The sequence below is a fragment of the Aotus nancymaae genome, unplaced genomic scaffold, assembly GCF_030222135.1.
Source record: "Aotus nancymaae isolate 86718 unplaced genomic scaffold, 86718_ANA_hifiasm-v0.15.2.pri h1tg000020l, whole genome shotgun sequence".
Classification (NCBI taxonomy): domain Eukaryota; kingdom Metazoa; phylum Chordata; class Mammalia; order Primates; family Aotidae; genus Aotus; species Aotus nancymaae.
In genome coordinates, this window is record NW_026988432.1 from 26,464,648 (window position 1) to 26,487,079 (window position 22,432).

General features: G+C 37.4%; 1 protein-coding gene across 3 annotated transcripts in view; it reads right to left on the reverse strand.

The window, feature by feature from the left end:
- The window catches only part of ME2 (malic enzyme 2), a 66,109-nt gene that overhangs the window by 10,559 nt on the left and 33,118 nt on the right, over positions 1-22,432 (reverse strand). For all 3 annotated transcript variants that reach the window (XM_012464279.2, XM_064379152.1, XM_012464280.3), the window contains 7 exons: positions 21,455-21,558; positions 19,113-19,222; positions 18,911-19,008; positions 18,479-18,592; positions 13,699-13,813; positions 11,317-11,459; positions 4,517-4,619 (listed from right to left, as the gene is read on the reverse strand). In XM_012464279.2, coding sequence (XP_012319702.1) covers positions 4,517-4,619; positions 11,317-11,459; positions 13,699-13,813; positions 18,479-18,592; positions 18,911-19,008; positions 19,113-19,222; positions 21,455-21,558 — 787 coding nt within the window. The remainder of the gene's footprint in view (positions 1-4,516; positions 4,620-11,316; positions 11,460-13,698; positions 13,814-18,478; positions 18,593-18,910; positions 19,009-19,112; positions 19,223-21,454; positions 21,559-22,432) is intronic.

The window sequence follows — 22,432 nt, forward strand, 5'->3', positions numbered from 1 at the left end:
AGTGGTACTTGTCTAAATTTTCAAGATTGGCTTTTGTCTCTATAAACATAAGCATATTTGTTTCATGGCATTTGTGTTATATCTAGGGTTTTAGTATGTCTGTTTTTTGTGGTTTTGCTGGTTTTGGCTGTTGTCATGTCTCTTTATGTGCCTCATTATCTTTTTTTTTTTTTTTTTTTTACTTAGGTTGTACTCGAAGATTTATTTATAAAAATAATTTGAGAACTAGAATAGTGAGGACTAGGATAGTGTTATCTTATTTCAGAGAAATTTTTGTTTGCTTCTGTTGGGCACTTGTGGGCACTGGCAGTCCTGAGAGAGGCTTGAGGTTTTCTAAATCACCCATTGCTGCTGCAAACTATAACCCCATTCCAAGGTACAGCACTTTAGGGTTTCAGTCCAGAGTGGGAGGTGTTGCCAGACTTGGACACGGTGCTGATCTTGTCCACCTTCCATGACAAGCACAGCTGTACCTCTTAGCCACTTTCTTTCTGGTCTGTGCCTTCACTGTAAAACTGGTTTCAAAAGCTGGCTCACCTCTCTGTGCATTAGTTCCCTCCCTAACCTTGGTCCAGAATTCCCCAATATTTTATTAGAGTCAATATCTTATCCTTTTGACCCTTTTAAGGTTTAAAAAAAAATTTCACCCTGTTAAGAGTTGCTCACCTAGGTCATTCAAACATTATCAGAGCTTTTTTAAAGTTGCTTTATAAACAGACTTTCAGCCAATCCTCCTGTTTTTAGGCTCATTTCCACCTCAAATGCCAGGTCATTTTATTTTATTTTTTTTGAGACAGTCTCACTTTGTTGCCCAGGCTGGAGTACAGTGGTATGATGATGGCTCACTGCAGCCTGGACCTCCTGGGCTCAATCAATCCTTCCACCTCAGCCTCCTGGCTAGCTGGGACTACAGGCATGCACCACCATACCTGGCTAATATTTTTCATTTGTGGAAGAGACAAAGAAGTCTTACTATGTTGCCCAGGCTGGTCTCAAACTCCTAGCCTGAGGCAATCCTCCTGCCTTGGCCTCCCAAAATGCTGGAATTACAGGCATGAGCCACCATACCTGGCCAGGTTATTTTTAATTCTATATTTATGTATTCATAACTGTTACTAAAATTAGGACTTCAAAGTGTTACATAAAAATAATCAACTGCTAAATTCCTTAAATATGACATAAAAAATGGTTTTGCTGAACTTAGAACAACCATTCAACCCAGCAATCCTATTATTGGGTATATACTCAAAGGAATATAAATTGTTCTACCATAAAGACACATCCATGTGTATGTGCACTGCTGCACTATTCACAACAGCAAAGACATGGAATTAACCTAAATGCCCATCAATGGTAGACTGGATAAAGAAAATGTGGTACACACACACCATGTGCATGAATAAAATACAATACTATGCGGCCATAAAAATGAATGAGATCACGTCCTTTGCGGTAACATGGATGGAGCTGGAGGCTATTATCCTAAGCGAACTACCACAGGAACAGAAAACAAATACCACATGTTCTTACTTGTAAGTAGAGCTAAGTGATAAGAACTCATGGACACAAAGAAGGGAACAACAGACACTGGGGGCTATTTAAGGGTGGAGGGTGGGAGGAAGATAAGTATAAAAAAACTATCGTGTGCCATGCTTATTTCCCAGGTGACAAAATATACATGAAATCCCCTGCGACACACAATTTATCTATATAACAAACCTTCATATGTGCCCCTGAAACTATAAAAAGGTTCAAAAAAATAGCTTTGTTAAAATCAGCAGAAAAGTATTTCCTTCCCTGCTCTCATGCCTTTTAGGCCACAGAAATATGGCTGAATCGAAAACATTGATTTTTGAACATTATCAACTTCTAGAAAGAGATTATAGATGATGAGACAGTTCTATTATAGAAGTTAGGTCTCAAGAGACATACAGAAAAACATGAGGGGGAAAAAAGAGAAAAAATTAATAATAGAAAAGCACCAGGATAGTCAGACTAAATACCCTCTTTATTTTGACAACAGTTATACATGCTCGCCTGATGCCAGCCTATGTAAACTGTAAGTCTACTTGTCATATCTTAATTAGAGCCTGCTGTCAGCTAGTCAGGAAAAGGACTATCAGAAGAAAAAAGACACAAGTGCAAAAGAAAATCATGTCAAATTACTCAACACACTCTTTGCTTAAAAGAAAGAGACATCTGAGGATCACCAGAAATTTATGGAAAATACAGCACAAAGGAAGAAACATTGAAAGGAATCCTAATAATTCTCCAGAAAAAGCTGAAAGAGGCTGAGCATGGTGGCTCATGCCTGTAATCCTAGCACATTGGGAGGCCGAGGCGGGCGGATCACAAGGTCAGGAGTTCAAGACCAGCCTGACCAACATGGTGAAACCCCATCTCTACTAAAAATACAAAAATTAGCTGGGCGTAGTGGTAGGCGCCTGTAACCCCAGCTACTCAGGAGGCTGAGGCAGGAGAATTCTTGAACACGGGAGGCAGAGGTTGCAGTGAGCTAAGATTGTACCATTGTATGCCAGCCTGGGTGACAAGAACAAGACTACATCTCAAAAAAACAAAACAAAACAAAACACCAAAACCTGAAAGAATATGGCTATTTAGAAAGAGCAATTCTAGAATTAAAGAAAGGTATCAGAATAAAATATAAGTTGTTGAACTGAGTTAATGATAAATGATATTAAGCAATTATTGTTAACTTCCTTCAGTGTGATACCAGTATTGTGGTTGTATTTAAAAAGTAAGAACACCTGGCCACGCGCGATGGCTCATGCCGGTATTCCCAGCACTTTGGGAGGCCGAGGCGGGCAGATCACATGAGATCAGGAGTTCAAGACCAGCCTGGCCAACATGGTGAAACCCCATTTCTACTAAAAACACAAAAATTAGCCTGGCATGGTGGTGTACACCTGTAGCCCAGCTACTCAGGAGGCTGAGGCAGGGGAACTGCTTAAATCTCGGAGGCAGAGGTTGCAGTGAGCTGAAATTGTGCCACTGCATTCCAGCCTGGATGACAGAGCAAGACTCCGTCTAAAAAAAAAAAAGGAACACCTAATTTTTTAGAGAAATATACTGAAGTAGTTATGAATGAAATTACATGATATCTCTGATTTGCTTTAAAAAAACTCATTGAAGGTGGGGTGGGTGGGAAGTAGTATAGACTAAATAAGACTGGCTACATGTTGATAACTGCTGAAAGGTGGGAGACTGGAACATAAGACTTCAATTATTGCCTCTACTCTATGTGTTGGAAATTTCCAGTAATAAAAAAAAAAAAAGACTTGAAACATCTAAAACATTCCAGTGACCTTTTAGAAATCTAAAGAGAAAATTTTAAAGATTCTGAGAGAGGAAAAAACTAGTATGTGTAAAGGAATGAGAATCTCACTGGCCACTAAAAGGAAATGAAAGAATGTCTTCAAAGCTCTGAGGAAAATGACTGACTCCACAGATCTCTGCCTAGCCAAACTATTAAGTGAGAGGACAAAATAAAAACATATTTTATATGTCTAAAGACATAGCTAATATATACATATTTTCAGATGGGTGAAATCAAGTTTTATCCATACTTTAGAAAAAAACTTAGTCAAAGATGTATTCTAGAAACATGAGACAGAGCTAAGAATGGAACAGTAGCACACATGGGTAGTAAAGAGAACAACATGGGATACAATAAATAGTTTGCTGCCAAGTAAGAAGAAATGAAGAAAGCTGGCGAGAAATTACAGGAGGATTCATTACACTTGATTCTTGATTTTGAGTGTCAAAAATTTAGTCATATAGAACTGCATATTCTATTATTAAATCACACTCCTGTTTAGATGGTGAACAGTATTTATATAATCATGGTTTTGAATATTCAGAATTAGCCTGTAAACAAAGCACAATAGACAACAGAACGCAATGCAAATGTCCAAAAATCCTGTACAAAGGAGAAATATTAACAAGCCAAACTGAGAGATGGAATAAGAAGAGAGAAGAAGCAAAACATCAGATGTTTTTCGTATTTCATTGTGGCAAGCTAATGAAAACTTTTAATTTGCTAAGAAAAGCTCTTTAAGTATGTTATATAAAGATTAAAGGTAACTACTTAGGAAAACTAATTAAAAGTAGTAAGACAAATTAAGCAGTAGAGAGAGGAAGCAAGGTATTAGAAGGTATGTGTGAACTATTACTTATATTTCATAGTGTGACATTCATACATACAGTTGAGTTGCAAGAATCAATAAAAGGAGATAAATCTATCAGTCATGATGAAAACCACCAGAAAAACTCCCAGCACATTACTGACATTGGTTCTGAGAAGTATGATAAGAACCAAGGGGAGACAGAGAGGATGAAGCATGTTGAATTTGATGAATTCCTTGAGTTTTCTTGTACATTTATAACAAAATTCTGTAAATACTGTTGCTCATTTCAATCTTTCATTCTAAAGAATACCATTAAGTATTTTTACATAATTAACTATTGCTCTATAACATAAATAATGGTGATTTACCTGGAAAAATATATACATTGTTTCCTTGACCTGGTGTAAAGACTCGCCCATCTGTGAGTTTCACTGGCCCAAATGGACTGCCACTGGCAAACAAACACCTGCCCTGTTAATAAAATGAAATAACTTCAATTTTGTTATTTTCTGTGGATGAAAAAACTGAGATGAATTCATACAAAATCAAGTCCTGGAGTAAAGCAGACCAATATATTACTTGGAAACAAGGCATAATATACTATATAACAATCTTTTCATTACAATCCTTTGGTTAAGATAAGGTTTGTTTTATGTGTAGTATACATTCAATAAATAATAAAGTTAAAAATCATTTATTACTAAAAACTTAAAAAACAGACACTTATTTTTGAGAAATTTAAGGCCAGGCACAGTGGCTCACATCAGCAGTCCTAGCAACTTGGGAGGCAAAGGTGGGCAGATCACTGGAGGTCAGGAGTTTGAGACCACCCTGACCAACATGGTGAAATCTCATCTCTACTAAAAACACAAAAAATTAGCTGGGTTTGTTGGCCCATGCATGTAATCTCACCTATTCAGGAGCCTGAGGCAAGAGAATCACTTGAACCCGGGAGGCAGAGGTTGCAGTGAGCCAATATCATGCTACTGCTCTCCAGCCTGGGCAACAGAGCGAGACTCCGTCTCAAAAAAAAAAAAAAAAGAAAGAAATTTAAAATGTAGATGGCCAATAAATGTCATCCCAAATTATAAAGACCAATATAAACACCTGTGAATGAAGGGGAGGTACCAAAACAAATGGCTACCATTTACTACACATCTACTGAAACTAATTACCAAGTACTTTATATGTGTTAACTCAGTTAATTTTGCCCTCATGAAAACTTGATCATCATCTCCATTTCGCTAATTAAAAAAAAGAATCAGAAAACTAAGGCTTTAATATTTTCAAATACTTTGTGAAGTCACACGTCAAAACTGTAGCAGTTAAATCTTAATCTAGATTTTTTGTAACCCAACAGCCACAGTTTTTCAGCGACGCTGTAATACCCAGCAGTAGGCAGTTTGTAACACAGACGTGGTATGACCACAGTATCGCTCCAGGAAAAAAAATGGCCTGATGCCTTGTTAAAGAAGAATACTTCTCCAAATTTGTCATATCTATCCAATTTTGATACAATGCTCTATAACGGCATATAAAAGTGTTACTGGCATATTCAGGATTTCTAAGAGACTTAATTGCTCATGTAACTGAAAAGTACCAGAAAGTTATTATTTATAAAACAAAATCCTTTATATATCACTTCCCCCCACATATTTGCCCCTATCTACCACTCTCCCTCAAATGATAAAAAAGAAGAAAGCAACAGTACTCAGGATAACTTATCTTGGAATATTCAAGGAACAAGTAAAAGAAGTCATGTTTAAACAGCCACTTCGGTGAGGTTAAAAGATAATTTACAGAAAACGGAACTATCTCCACACAGTAGGATGGACAAAGTGCCATGATACCTGAACATTCGACAGAGTTATTGTAAATGTTCAGACACTGCTTTGTCTTCTTTTCCTCAAATCAAAAAGTGTGTATCATACCAAGGGTGATTATTCTTTATAGTATTGTAGACCCTTGGCTTTAGTGGATTTAACACTCAAGAATTTGACTCCAGGAAATCTGAAGGTCAACAATGCAGAAGCATTACTTTTATAAGATATACTTTCCATTTCAAAATAATACAAAAGTTTAAGAGTAGAAGCAAGTTAACTATGGTAATAGGGAACAGCTGATTATCTTAGACCTGCAATTCCATATTATATCATTTTCTACCTATTCTATGGATAGCTATTACAATTCTCTATCTGTTCTAAACATTACTTATGACTAAAAATTTCGTTTATTTGATGATTAAGGTTATTTCATGGTTAATGTCATACATGTTATCACAAGTACATTATTTTTCTGGCACCATTAATTTTAATAGTCTTATAAGGTAGATCATAAAATATAGCACTTCATGGAAAAATGTTCTCATGATATCAGTAAGTTTGGAAATTTAGAAAGATCTTGGGAATCTCTTCAATACTGACAAAATTCTATAGCAGTTCACATTCTCCAGGTCATCACCCCTGCCTCCCCTGCCCATTTTACTCAATACTTAATCCATGGCTTAAACATGGCCAAGTTTTAATGATAATAGTATATTCTTAGTCTGAAGTCCAAGCTGGTCCATATAAGTAGCTGGCAAATTCAACTCTGAAGATTTTTTTAAAGTATTTTTCTCAAGAGCAGCAAAGGGTGTTAGAGTAGCATCTCCATGGTGAAACAAAAGGGGACTAAAAATTTACCAGGTGATGACTACTCAAAATGTTATCCATTATTTTATGTAACACTAAGAATTTATGTAAAAGTAAACTATGACACAATGCTTTTTTTTTTTTTTTTAAAAAGACAGGGTCTCACTCCCCAGGCTGGAGTGCAGTAGCATGATCACAGCTCACTGCAGCCTCAACCTCCTGGGCTCAAGCAATCCTCCTACCTCAGCCTCCCAAGTAGCTGAGACCACAGGTGTGCACCACCATGCCCAGCTAATTTTTAAATTTTTTATACAGACAGGGTTTCACTATGCTGCCCAGGCTGGTCTCAAATTCATGGGTTCACGCGATCCTTGATCTTAAGAACAATGAAATACAGTATATCAAACTAGTCTCCTTGGGGAAATTTTATTTATTCCAATAATGTATATTTATTACAATTAATATTTACTCAAAAAATAAAATTCATAAATGAGCAGTTTTCTGGTGACATACTACTACTGCTTAAAATATTTAAATTTTTTTCTATTTCGGAAATGCCAACAATCCAAGATGCGTCAAATATATTTACCAAATATATTTAATAGTCACTGTAAAAGACTAAGATTTAATTTGGAGAGCAATAACCATTACTTTTAAGTAGTAAAGCCTGGTGAAGAGGACAATCAAGCTAAAAGTAATAAAATAAAAATATAAGACGTTATATTAGTCTTATATTTATAAAATATTTATAAGTCTTATATTTATAAAAGTAATAAAATAAAAATATAAGACGTTATGTTAGTCTAAAAATTAGACTAATTTTTAAATATCTATATGCTGATATTGTGATGGATTTACAAGAAGAGATTTCAATAATTATTGTATCAACTGGAAACCAACAGTCATGAGAATTTATTTTGACTAACAGAGTGGCCATATGGAAGCAAAAGGAATTTTAAGAGAACGTATGTGTCAAAGTTGTTTTTTTTTTTTTTTTTTTTTTTGAGACTGTCTCACTCTGTCACCTAGGCTGGAATGCAGTGGCATGATCTCGTCTCACATAACCTCTGCTTCCCAGGTTCAAGCTATTCTCCTGCCTCAGCCTCCTGAGTAGCTGGGACTACAGGCATATGCCATCATGCCTGGTTAATTTTTTTTGTATTTTTAGTAGAAACAGGGTTTCACCATGTTGGCCAAGCTGATCTTGAACTCCTGGCCTCAAGTGATCCGCCTGCCAGAGCGTCCCAAAGTGCTGGGATTACAAGCATGAACCACTGTGCCTGGTCTACATAGTGTTTAACAATGGGGAAAAAAAAGAAGGCTAAATATATCAAGAGTATGAAAATTAAGTTTAGGAAGTTCTCAGAGTTCTGCTTTGGCAGTGATTTTCTGCGTTGTTTCATACCAAATTTTTCTTTGGTTACAATTTTGAAAACCAGATAAAATACATTTTTAAATAATTTTTTTTAAGGAAGTAGAGAGCTAACAAGATAGTGAGAGTCTGGTATTGGGGAAGAAAGGTTTCCAAGATCCAAAGGAAGAGGGAAGCAAGATATATGAGCCTAGCATTTGAAGCTCTTCCCCTCAAGATTACTGCTGATTTCTAAATTAAAAGCTGTGGCTGAGACCCTGAACAGCAAAGCTATCAAAAGTCTCATGATGACAGAGAGGAAAATGGATGTTCAGGGACCATTAAGGATGAGAGGTGCTGATAAATACTTCAAGACTTTTGATTCATACCCAAAGGGGCGGGTATCAGGAGAAAGGGCAAACTGGAAATACCCCAGGCCTCATGTGGACCACATCCTGACTGGATTATGGCAACCTACTCAAAAAAGTCCCTTTTCCAAAGATGACTTTATCCACAGCCTTAAATTATTGCTATAAATTTTTTTTTTTTTTTGAGACAGAGTTTTTGCTCTTGTCACCCAGGCTGGAGTGCAGTGGCGTGATCTCGGCTCATGGCAACATCCGCCTCTCAGGTTCAGGAGATTCTCCAGCCTCAGCCTCCCGAGTAGCTAGGACTAGGCGTGCGCCACTGCGCCCAGCTAATTTTTTTGTATTTTTAGTAGAGACGGGGTTTCACCATGTTGGCTAGGATGGTCTCGATCTCTCAACCTCGTGATCCACCCGCCTCAGCCTCCCAAAGTGCTGGGATTACAGGCATGAGCCACTGAACCTGGCCTATTGCTATAATTCTTTATATCCATCACTCAATTAAAAAAAACAAAAACAAAACAAAGTACAAATCAGGCTTACAAAAAAAACTGATTACCAAGATAGAACAAAAGATAGATAATAAAAATGAACTCACAGAGAGTAAGATATTTATTACCATCAGAAAATTTTAATTGTAATTCGTATAGTCATGAAATTAGGTGGGGTACAGTGGCTCATGTCTGTAATCCCAGCATTTGGGAGGCTGAGGCAGGGGGATCACTTGAGGCCAGCAGTTTGAGACCAGCCTGGCCAATGAAGCAAGACCTTGTCTCTACAAAATAAAAATTAAAAAATTAGCTGGGTGTGGTGGTGTCTGCCTGTAGTCCAGCTATTCAGGAGGCTGAGGCAAAGGGATTACTTGAGTCAGGAGTTGGAGTCTGCAGTGGGCTATGATTGTGCCACTACACTCCAGCCTAGGTGACCAAGGGAGACCCTATCTCAAAATAAACTAAAATAAAATAAAATGACAAGATATAATTATTGTTAAAATTATGATGTATAATGGTAGTGTGGTTATATTTTTAAAAGAATACTTAGCTTTTGAAAGATATACTATAATATTTATTTTTCTATCACAAAAACTTTTCTTTGAAGGAGTGAAGATAAAAAATGTATCACAGATTTATTACTTATTCTCAAGGATGCAATCTAGCAATTACAGCTGCTAGACATCATAATAAACAAGCCTTTAAAAATCACTTCCTAGAGGCCGGGCGCGGTGGCTCAAGCCTGTAATCCCAGCACTTTGGGAGGCCGAGGCGGGTGGATCACGAGGTCAAGAGATCGAGACCATCCTGGTCAACATTGTAAAACCCCGTCTCTACTAATACAAAAAAATTAGCTGGGCATGGTGGCGCGTGCCTGTAATCCCAGCTACTCAGGAAGCTGAGGCAAGAGAATTGCCTGAACCCAGGAGGCGGAGGTTGCGGTGAGCCGAGATCGCGCCATTGCACTCCAGCCTGGGTAACGAGAGCAAAACTCCGTCTCAAAAAAAAAAAAAAAAAAAAAAAAAAAAAAAAAAAATCACTTCCTAGAGCCAATTTGATCACTTATGAGATGGTAGGGAAAAAAAACAAATGTCGAGTGATATATAGGCAGATATTTATAATTGTGCTATAATCCTATGGTAGTGTTAAAGATCTAAAAGCACTGAATCTTAAACAGCTTGGATATAAATAAAAATTTGTTCTCCACAGCTGTCAGATAACTCAAAAAGGCAGCCCTAGAAAAGACAAACACCGATAGTGAAGACACATTTGAAAACAGTAAAAAGAAATGTTTCATGAAATGTGAGTACAAGAAAGCGGTATTTAGAAATTGATTGTTTTTATAGTACATGATTTTAAGTCTGTTACTAAATTAATAAATTATTATACAAAGCAAACAGAAATTCTACAAATGAAAAATATTCAATAACTAAAATTAAGAACTAACAACACATTAGCACAGCTGAACAGAGAATCTGCAAACTGGAAGACAGGGCCAAAGAAAATCAGCAGATCAAAACAGAGAGCAAGAAGGATAGTATATATAGAAAGATATATGATGATATATGGTGAAAAATTCTGACCATTTAGAGTCCCATAAGAGAGGAGAGAGAGAATGTGGCCAAAGTAGAGATACTGGCTGATATTTTTTCAAAATAGAAAAGTCAAAAACCAAAAACAGATATCAAGCCACAGATTCAGGAGCAGTATAATAGCCATGTGAAATAAATACAAAGAAAACCATGTATAGGTCTGCCATAGTCAAACTGCTAAAAACCTAAGACAATGATATATCATCAAAAAGAAAACAAAGTCAGAAAACAATAAAATGATACCTTTAAAATGCTTCAGTATTTACCAACTTTTACTTCTATGTAGAGTGAAAATATCCTTTGACATGAAGGCAAAATAAATTATCAAGAGAATTCATTAGACCTACACTTAAAAAAAGAAATTCTTCTGGTAGAAGGAAAATGATCCTATGTAGTAGCACAGACATGCAGGAAGGAATAGTGATAAATAAATTAAAATGTAGGTAAATCTGAAAATTTTTTGTGAAATATAATAATAACGTATTTTCGGTTTAAAATACATAGAAAATTAAAATTCACAACAATAGTGCAAATATTGTGAGGGCATTACAATGGAGTTATAAAGTAATTGTTTCCCATAATTGATATAAACAAGAATTTATATCAGACTTTGATGACCCACAGATGCATGCTGTAATCTCTAGGGAAACCACTAGAACAACTGTGTAAGAATGTATAACTAGTAAGCTAGTGAAAGGAAAATAATACACATATTAATTCATGTGACTATTATTAATACCTCTGTAAGTGTATATGCTTCTTCAGCCGTGCACTCTGCCTGTGCTGTAGGATTACTTAATGCAAATATTACAGGCCTTTCATTGATAGAGGCCATGGCTCTGATTACATCAGGAGTGAAAAGACGGCCAGCACCTGCAACTCCTGTAATAAGGGAGAAAAACAGCAACTTCATTATAGGTATAAAAGCAATGCTTATCAAGAGCATTTCTACAATATGGCTACAATAACAAAAACACAAGTAATAGCTTATTATAAAGATAGCACTATCTCAGCAATGCAAAATCTATGAGAACACAATCTCAAATCTGAAAAGAAAAAACAGTAAGATGCTGAAAGTTCTCACTTAAATATTTATTGTTTACTACACACACAATAAATTATGGGAAATTTTATTATTTTAACTTTTTGTTTTTTGAGAGTCTCGCTCTGTTGCCTAGGCTGGAGTATAGTGGCACAATCTTAGCTCACTGCAACCTCCCCGCTCCTGGGTTCAAGTGATTCCCATGCCTCAGCTTCCTGGGTAGCTGGGATTAAAGGTGTATGCTACCACACCTGGCTAATTTTTGTATTTTTGGTAGAGACGGGCTTTCGCCATGCTGGCTAGGCTACTCTCAAACTCCTGACCTCAGGTGATCTGACAGCCTCGGCCTCCCAAAGTGCTAGAATTACAGGCGTGAGCCACCACACCCAGCCAGTTTTTAAAAAGAGTATTAAGACTATCTTCATCATTCTAATTAGAAAGATAAAACTTGCTACCACATGGATGAACACTAACATTATGCTAAATAAAATAAGCCAGTCACAAAGAGAAAAATACCATGTCATTCCACTTCAGTAGTTAAATTCATAGAGACAAAAAGTAGAATGGTGATTGTTAGGGGTGGGGAAAATGGGGAGTTATTGTTTATTTTTTATTTATTTTTTGAGACGGAGTCTCACTCTGTCGCTGAAGCTGGAATGCAGTGGTGTGATCTTTGCTCACTGCAACCTCTGCCTCCCAGGTTCAAGTGATTCTCCTGCCTCAGCCTTCTGAGTAACTGGAACTATAGGTGCATGCCACCACATCTGGTTAATTTTTGTATTTTTAGTAGAGACAGGGTTTCACCATGTTGGCCAGGTTGGTCTCGAACTCCTGACCTCAAATGATCTGCCGCCCATCTCAGCCTCCTAAAGTGTTGGGATTAGGTGTGCCCAGTTGGGAGTTACTAGTGGTTATAGAGTTTCAGTTCTGCAAGATGAAAAGAGTTGTGAAGACTGGTTGCACAACAATGTGAATGTACTTAATGCTACTGAAGTACACACTTAAAAATGCTTAACATGGCAAATTTTATGTTATATATGTCTTTTACCACAATTAAAAAATTTTTAAAAACGCTTGTGTGTCAAATGCTAAACTGTTAAACTCTGTGGAACTCATTATAAAAATAGAAATTTGGAAGGGATAAAAGGTCACCTTCACTAAAGCAATCCACTCTCCTGATACAGTTCAGTTTAACAAGCTTTTATTAAACCCCTACAATGTCCCAGACACTGTATTAGACCATTAGGATATAAAAATAAATATAATGCAGGCAGCTTATTGTTGGGAGAAAAACAACGAATAAAAAGATCATCAGAAAACCTGTAATAGGGCTGGGTGCAATAGCTCACACCTGTAATCCCAGCACTTTGGGAGGCCGAGGCAAGTGGATCACCTGAGGTCAGGAGTTTCAGACCAGCCTAGTCAACATGGTGAAACCCCATTTCTACTAAAATTACAAAAATTATTTGGGCATGGTGGCAGGCACCGGTAATCCCAGCTATTTGGGAGGCTGAGGCAGGAGAATCATTTGAACCTGGGAGGCGGAGGTTGCAGTGAGTCAATATCGCGCCACTGCACTCCAGTCTAAGCAATAGAAACTCTGTCTCAAAAAAAAAAAACAGCTATATAGAAAATTAAATAGCTCCTCTTTTAAACACTTTTATATTTTCTGCTGAGAACATAATGCCATAATGGCATAGTCTGATGTCAGTTATGCAATGCCTGAGTTAAAACACTGAAGTTTTCAGCTTTGTTGCCCACAAAAATTTTGAGTATGCATAGAATTCTCCTGGTAAAACCTACAAATGGCTTTGGTCTTTTTCATGTTTTGAGTCCAACAGTCATAACAACTCTAAAAGCAAAGTATGATTGACTGCATAGTGTTTAGGACATAAAAGTATAAGCAACATCTGGTAACTGAATTTCACGCATGGTAACCAAAAAGTTATCACAGAAAACACTGTATATGCTGAAATCTAAGTAAAACTGCCAATTCATTTTTAGTAATCGTACATGGTAATTATGACTGGCAACATACAGTTAAGGAGTAAAATTATTTATCAGAATAACTTTACCTACCGATTATAGTCGAAGGCTTCAGTATATTAACTGCATCTTCAAAAGTCTCAGGTATGCTCTCTGGGCCTGGGTGAGTAAATGGCTCCTGATAAGTATCTATTTTTGCTTTCCGTCCCTATATTTTGAGATAAAATACAGTATTTTTTTAGTCAATGCATATTAAGGATGAAATAAAAAGACATCATTATGAGTTACACATTGTTTCTACAATAGAAATGTATTCTCATTTTCATTTATTTTCTTCTTCAACCCATATCTTCCAATTCTGTCTTCATCATGTCCATATATGCAAATATGAAACAAAAATCAAATCTCCCATTATTCCCAGAAACTTTGTAGTCTCTCTCAAAAATGCATTTACTCTATGAGGTCTTCCTAAGTCCAATATGGCACAAAAGCCTACAATTCTTTATCTGGGCTAGATGAGTTTGGAATTAAGAATTTTTCATATTTAATTTAATTTGATGGATTGATTTTGAGATGGGGTATCACTCTGTTGCCCAGACTTGAGTGCAGTGGCAGCCTCTACCTCCCCAGGCTCAGATGATCCTCCCACCTCAGCCTCCAGAATAGCTGGAACTATAGGCACATAACCACTAAGCCTGGCTAATTTTTTTTTGTAGAAATAGGGTTTTGCTATGTTTCCCAGGCTGGTCTCAAACTCCTAGGCTCAATCGATCTGTCCACCTTGGCTTCCCAAAGTGCTGGGATTACAGGCAGGAGCCACCACTCCTGGCAGAGTTTTTCACGTTTTAGAAATACAATATGGCACTGGGCACGGTGGCTCACACCTGTAATCCCAGCACTTTGGGAGGCCGAGGTGGGTGGATGACAAGATCAGGAGTTTGAGACCAGTCTGGCCAACATAGTGAAACCCTGTCTCTACTAAAAATACAAAAAATTAGCTTGGCATGGTGGCATGTGCCTGTAATCCCAGCTACTCGGGAGGCTGAGGCAGGAGAATTACTTGAACCTAGGAAGCAGAGGGTGCACTGAGCAAGATCACGCCACTGCACTCCAGCTCGGGCAACAGTGCAAGACATCGTCCTAAAAAAAAAAAAAAAAGAAAAGAAAAAGCAATACAATATGGCATATATCAAATATTACATATTCTCCCTCCCAACAGATATACTCCACAACTGAACAAACTTATGAATAGTCACACCAAGTACACCAAGTACAAAAGATTAAGACTACAAAGAGCTTCTTACTAGTTTGAGTCAGGTTTTGCCACTAGATAAGTTCAGGGCAATCAGATTAGTCACCAAAATAAATTTTGGAAAAAAATTTGGAATTTCAAAGCCTTTAGAATTTCAGAATTGCAGACAGACATCATGGACTTATACTATCAAGAGTTCAGAAACGAGAGGAACAGGGAATTCTGATTAAAGATGGCTGAATGAAGAAATGTGCTTTCCTTTCCAAATCCCAGGTCAAAAACCATAAAAGTTAAATTCTTAGTAGTGCCACAAAGCCAGAAGAGGTACAACTGACAAACTAGAGCAATGAAGAATTTCTCAGAGATTTAAGGCAGACAAAAACATACTGAATGCAAAAACCAACTGAGAAGATTATATTCTTATTTTGGTAAAAAAGAAGACTTCTGAAAAAGTGATTTCCTTCAGAACTCCAAGATAACTCCAGATAAGAATCTGCAGGGGCTAGAAAAACAGCACACTATCATCAGTCAGGTGACAAAACCAGACTGAGCAAACAGTGACATAAGAAGTCACTGCTTTCAAAGTCTCAAAATTAAGGGCAGTGTTTAGGGTCATCAGGAGACACTGGAAGCCTAACGCCCATAGGTCAAGCTACCTGCACACTGGAAAAGAAATACATAATCTGATGATGAATATGGAGACAGACAGGGTTCTCACTTTGTGCTAAGTAGACACATTGCAGCTACCAATACGGTTAGACCTGACCTACCAATATGCTAAAGAATTACAACATATTTGATGAAAACCAACATCACAAAAAGAAGTACCAAACTAACTATGTACTAGTCAAAACATACATCCCCCAATAGCCTTCTAACTATGTGATGTTTTATCCTTGTGTCTTACATACTAGTAAATATGGTAGTTACAGCCTCTTTGTAAGGCAGCACAGTTTAATGATTCAGAGCACAGGCTTCATTCAGAACACTTGGTTTTGAATCCTATCTCAGTCACTTATAAGCTGATGACTTTAGAAAACTCCCTTGACCTCCTCATTTGTAAAACTTCACAGGATTTTTGAGATGATTAAAGGAGATAATACATGTAAAGTCTTATAACAATGTCTGGTATATAACTACTATTATATTTTAAATTACGTGTAGTTTAAACACTCAAGATTTTTCATTCACATACTTTTTATTTTTTGTACTAATAGAATACTGGTTCTAATTAAGAAGAAAAGATTTTAGATCTGGAGCAAAGTACATTTAGATAGCTTGCTCCACAGACATAAATGCCAAGCAACAGCTATACCATTATATTTTAATGTGTACATACAAAAATACAACAGCATTGTGTACTGGATTGGTTTAACTATGAAACAGTTTACTTATATTTCAATGTTACACAGTAGAAGATATATGACATTCTTAAGCTAGTGAAAATGGGTAATCAGTGCTAACAAAGGTAGTCAGGCCCACAGGTACTAAGTTAATCTGGGAGATAAGCTCTTTATTATCCATAAATTGGTTTCAGGAGCACTTGCTTTCATCCTGGGGAAAGGGTCCATAGCTTTTGATTAGATTGCTTCAGAGGATTACAATCTCCAAATGGTTAAGAATTTCTGCTCATGGTCAGTCATGGTGGCTCACGCCTGTAATCCCAGCACTTTGGGAGGCCGAGGCAGCCTCCTGGATCACCTGAGGTCAGGAGTTTGAGACCAGCCTGACCAATATGGTGAAATCCCAGCTCTACTAAAAATACAAAAATTAGCTGGGTGTGGTGACATGCCCAGATACTTGGGAGGCTGAGACAGGAAAATTGCTTCAACCCAGGAGGTGGAGGTTACACTAAGCTGAGATCACACCACTGCACTCTAGCCTGGGCAACAGAGAATCTGTCTTCAAAAAAAAAGAATAACTTCTGTTCAATGGCTATTATTAAAAAGTCAGCTGGGTGCGTAATGTAATCATACCTGTAATCCCAGCATTTTGGGAGGCCAAGGCAGGCAGATCACAAGGTCAAGCAATGGAGATAATCCTGGTCAATGTGGTAAGACCCCGTCTCTAATAAAAATACAAAAATTAGCTGGGCATGGTGGCATGTGCCTGTAATCCCAGCTACTTGGGAGGCTAAGGCAGGAGGATCATTTGAACCAGGGAGTTGGAGGTGGCAGTGAGCTGAGATGGTGCCACTGCACTCCGGCCTGGTGACAGAGCGAGACTCCATCTCAAAAAAAAAAGAAAAGAGAATGCTTATACATTGTTGCAGGCAATGCAAATCAGTTGAGAACTTGTGGAAATCAGTTTGGAGATTTCTCAAAGACCTAAAAATAGAACTATCATTTAACCCAGCAATCTCATTACTGGGTATATACCCAAAGGAAAATAAATCATTCTACTAAAAAGACACCTGTACTCATATGTTTATCACAGCATTATTCACAATCATAAAGACATGGAGTCAACTCAGGTGCCCATCAAGTTGGATTGGATAAAAATAATGTAGTACTGGCAAAACCCCATCTCTACTAAAAGTACAAAAATTAGCCAGGTGTGGTGGCAGACGCCTGTAATCCCAGCTACTCAGGAAGCTGAGGCAGGTGAATAGCCTGAACCTGGGAGGCAGAGGTTGCAGTGAGCCAAGATTGTGCCACTGCAGCCCAGCCTGGGTGACAAGAGGGAGACCCCATCTTTAAAATAAAAAAAAGAAAATGTAGTAAATAGACACCATGGAATACTACACAGTCATAAAAGAGACTGAAATAATGTTCCTTGTAGCAACATGGATGCAGCTGGAGGCATTATCCTAGGTGAATTAATGCAGAAACAGAAAACCAAATACTGAATGTTCTCACTTCTAAGTGAGAGCCAAATGTTGGGTATACATGAACATAAAGATGGGAACAAGAGATACTGGGGACTCCTAAAGAGGGGAGGAAAGGAGGAGTAAAGGGATGAAAAACTACTTATTGGGTAAATGAAAAACTACTTATGTTCACTGCTTGGGCGAAAGGATCATCAGAAGCCCAAACCTCAGCATCACACAATAGACCTATGTAACAAACCTGCACGTGTACCCCTTAAATCTAAAATTTTAAAAAAGGCTGATTGCGGTGGCTCACGCCTGTAATCCCAGCACTCTGGGAGGCTGAGGCGGGCGGATAACCTTAAGTCAGGAGTTCAAGACCAGCCTGGCCATCATGGCAAAACACTCTCTCTACTAAAAATACAAAAATTAGCCAGATGTGGTAGCAGGTGCCTGAGCTTCAGGAGGCTCAGGCAGGAGAATTGCTTGAACCTAGAAGGCAGAGGTTGCAATGAGGTGAGATTGCACCACTACACTCCAGCCTAGGTGACAGAGAGAGAGAGAGGCTTCAACTCAAAAATAAACAAATAAATTAATTAATAAAATTTAAAAAAAGAATTTCTGCTCAAATATCAAAAGTACTGCTAATACTGTAATTTAATGAGGAAGTTCTGCTGAAAAGAGAGTGGAAGGTCCCAATCGGTATAATTTGAATACTCCAATGAGAAACAAGATTTTAAGGAATAACATTTAAAAAATTCAACTAAAAATATAACACACTCTTTTGCTTCTCCAAATTTTAAATACTTTACCTTAACTAATAAACCATACTTGTCAAACATCCAGATTTTCTTTTGTGCCTCTTCTTCTGACAGGCCATTTTCTACCATAGACATAACTATAAGATTTGCAATTCCAAGAGCAGCCTGTCCAACAAAACATAAATTTTAATATATACTAAAGTACGATGAAATGCTTAAGTTACTTTATATATGAAGATTATATGCTATAAGAAATAGTTGGTTTGTTTTTCCCTTACAAATGAAACAAAAATTCTTCGTGATAATCTCTCTAAACATATTTTAAATTATCTATTTTACAGTAGAAGTCTTGATTTCATATCCTCTACCTCAACAAAATTACAAGCTCATTACGATCTTTTATATAAACATCAACATTCTACCTATTTTCCAATTTTAGAAAAGAGGGTGTACTTTAAGTTTTAAAAAGTCTACAAAACTTACCTCTCCTGCTCCAAGGAATAAGATTTTATGTTCGGAGATTGGTTTGCTAATAACTTTTTGGGCTGCAAGAAGGCCTGCTAGAGCTACTGCAGCTGTCCCTATAAGAAAAACAAAGATTTTTACAAATAAAAAATGGGCACATTAAAAATGTTTAAAAAGTAAGAATCAAAACCCTGAAGTTTTTTTTTTTTTTTTGCTTTACCTTGAATATCATCATTGAAAGTACAATATTTTTCTCGGTATTTTCTCAAGAACCTGAATGCATTATGATTTCCAAAGTCTTCAAACTGAATGAGTGTGTTCCGGCCGTATCTAAAAACAGCAAAACCCATAATAGTTGTGTTGAAAATGACACTATTAAACAGCTTTCCATCTAATATTCCCTATGGTAGCATTCAAAAATAATGTATGTTAGTTCAATTAAAGCCATCTGAAAATTTTGAAAGCCAGTGAAAAACTAGATTCAAAATGTAGAAATTATTCAATTAAAAAATGTATGAGTTTTTAAAAAGAACATGTCACAATAATGGACCCATGGGATATGAATCTGTGTAAACTATTTTCAAGTGTCTAGGAGGACACTTTGTTTGACTCTGAACCTCAAAAAATATATATTTGATATGAAATTCTCATTACATTAACAGTTAAACAGCAACACAAGAAAGTATATATTAAATAAGTAATTGAAAAATAATTCCTATTTGAGTTCACTGACATTCAGAAAAAAAAGATGTCAATTAGCTAGGTGAGTTATAGTTAAGGGAAGGCTTGAAAAGGAGGTGGGCCCTGAAAGAACAAAAAAGTAAAGCGGTAGGAAGAAAAGCAAGCTGTATTTGGGTGACCCTGACTTTTCAATAATCTGGCTATATATTTCATGGTTTACATTAAGAGATAAGGGAGAAGTTGGTTAATGCAAGTTGGGACCAAATAAGGAAGAATCTCAAATGCTAAATTAGAGAACAGGGACTTTCTTCTGCATCCCACGTAGAACCATTGAAGGCTGCAGAGAAAGGAAAAAATTCACACGACGCCCTTTAGGAAGGATAAACCTGCCAGTGATAAGTAGCACATATTGGTGTGGAGAGAGACGCAAATGGCAGAAGCAACTAGGCGGCTACTGTAATATGAAGACGAGATCTGAAGGAGAAGATTCAGGAAGCAAATGGAGCAACTATGAGCTATAAGAAAGAATGAATAGAAATTGAAGAGGATCAACTGGAAAATGAGGAAGAAGCTGTTACAATGTCAAGGTACCTGGAATAACTAAGAAGACACTATTTGGTTGTCCAAGGTAGGAAAGTGAGAGGAAGAAGAAGAGATGGCGATTTCTAAGATGTAAAGTTCTGCTTTAGATTTGTTGACTTTGAATCTGAAAAGGAATTAATTTTCAAACATCTTCTACATGCCAGCAATTTTAAAGGTAGGCCAAGATAAGATCATTAAAAGGGTTTGACTTTATCCTATGGCAATAGGAAACCAATAAGAGATTTTAAGCCAAAGAATGACATAATCACAACAATTAAGCTGGTGTTAAGGTGGAGATAAACTGGAGAGGAGAGGACTGGAGGAAGAATTAGAAAACTTTTAATTAGGAGAGATAAGGAGAGAGCAAGATTGTGGCTTTCTCCTTACCTCTGGAAAACAAGAGACATTTAAGTGGTAGTACCCACTGAATTTAAGAAATATATGACTGCATGGGAGACTGATGGTGAAGGCAGAAGGGTCAAAAATAACACCAAGATCAAAGTTTTGGCAATAGGGTGAATGTTACTGCCAATAATAGAAGCTTCGAATACAGAAGATAGGTTGTTTGGAAAGGAAAGTTCAGTGTGGGATATGAATATGCACTCACAACAGAATATCCAGATGGAAGATTCTGGTTATTAGAAATGCAGGCCTCAGAACAGCAGTGGGACTACAGATGGGTTTTTATGGGTTTAGGGGTAACATACATAAAGGTCACAGGTCATGGGTCAAAGAGAAGAGGACTATGTAATTATCCACATTTAATAAGACACAGCAAGAACCAGTAAAGATGACAAAAAAAAAAAAAGAGAAAGATGGGAGAAAGACCAAGTTAGGAGGAAGCTATTTAGTAGTCAAGAGAAGAGAGAGTTTCAAGGACGTAGGAGTGGGAAAACCTGAGTCCATGTTGCAAAGAGGTAGAGAGGTGGGAGGACCAAATGGTCAGAGAACTTAAAATACAAAAGCTGCACAAGAGCTTCAGTGGAATGTGAGTGTGGGCCTGAAGGTCAAGCCTGAAAAAGGTACCACGCAGTAAGAGTTTGACAGAAGCATTGAGGGCAGACTTCCCTCAAAATGTCAGGTAACTCAAGAAAGCAAGGCAGACCATGGGAACCATCTTATATCAGCACATCTAATCAGGTAGAAACAGCCAGGCTGGACAAAGTTCTCAAAAATGTAATGGCTTCCTGCTTATCTTCACAAGAGATAAAGGAAAACAAAACAAAACTTTTGGTTCTTACCCTGCTGCCCTCCCCTCCATTAAAGGTGCTTTCATATACTCAAACTTTTAAAAAATACCTGTCAGTAATAGCTTTCATAAACTCATCAATCAGGTCATCATACTGTTGTGTGCGATCTCTTTTCTGGTACAAGCCCATGTAAAATGGGTCTTTTAAGAGTGCCTATAAAACAAACCAAATGTAAAAATAAAATAATTTTTATTACATAATCATTTTAAATAAAAACTGCAAAATAAAAAATTACTAATACAATTTTTTTTTTTTTTGAGACAGAGTTTCGCTCATTACCCAGGCTGGAATGCCATGGCGTGATCTCGGCTCACGGCAACCTCCGCCTCCTGGGTTCAGGCAATTCTCCTGCCTCAGCCTCCTGAGTAGCTGGGATTACAGGGACGCGCCATCGCGCCCACCTAATTTTTTGTATTTTTAGTAGAGACGGGGTTTCACAATGTTGGCCAGGATGATCTCGATCTCTTGACCTCGTGATTCACCCGCCTCGGCCTCCCAAAGTGCTGGGATTACAGGCTTGAGCCACCGCGCCCGGCCACTAATACAATTTTTTAAACTTATTGCCTATTTTTTTTCTTTTGAGACAGAGTCTTGCTCTTGTCACCCAGGCTGGAGTGCAATTGTGTGATCTCGGCTCACTGCAACCTCCGTCTTCTGGGTTCAAGCAATTCTCTTGCCTCAGCCTCCCGAGTAGCTAGGATTACAGGTAAGCGCCACTACACCCAGCTAATTTTTTTGTATTTTTAGTAGAGATGGGGTTTCACCACGTTGGCCAGGCTGATCTCAAACTCCTGACCTCAGGTGATCCACCCGCCTCAGCCTCCCAAAGTGCTGGAATTACAGGCATGAGCCACCACACCCAGCCCAAGAAACTTTTAATAGACTTAATTTACTATTATTTACATAAATATTAAAAGTGGAATTTAAGAAAAAGACTAACATCTAATCATAAAATTTTCCCTTCTTACATTATCATTTTCAAAAGAGGAATAGAATACAAATTTTTAAAAATACAGGAGGAAGATAA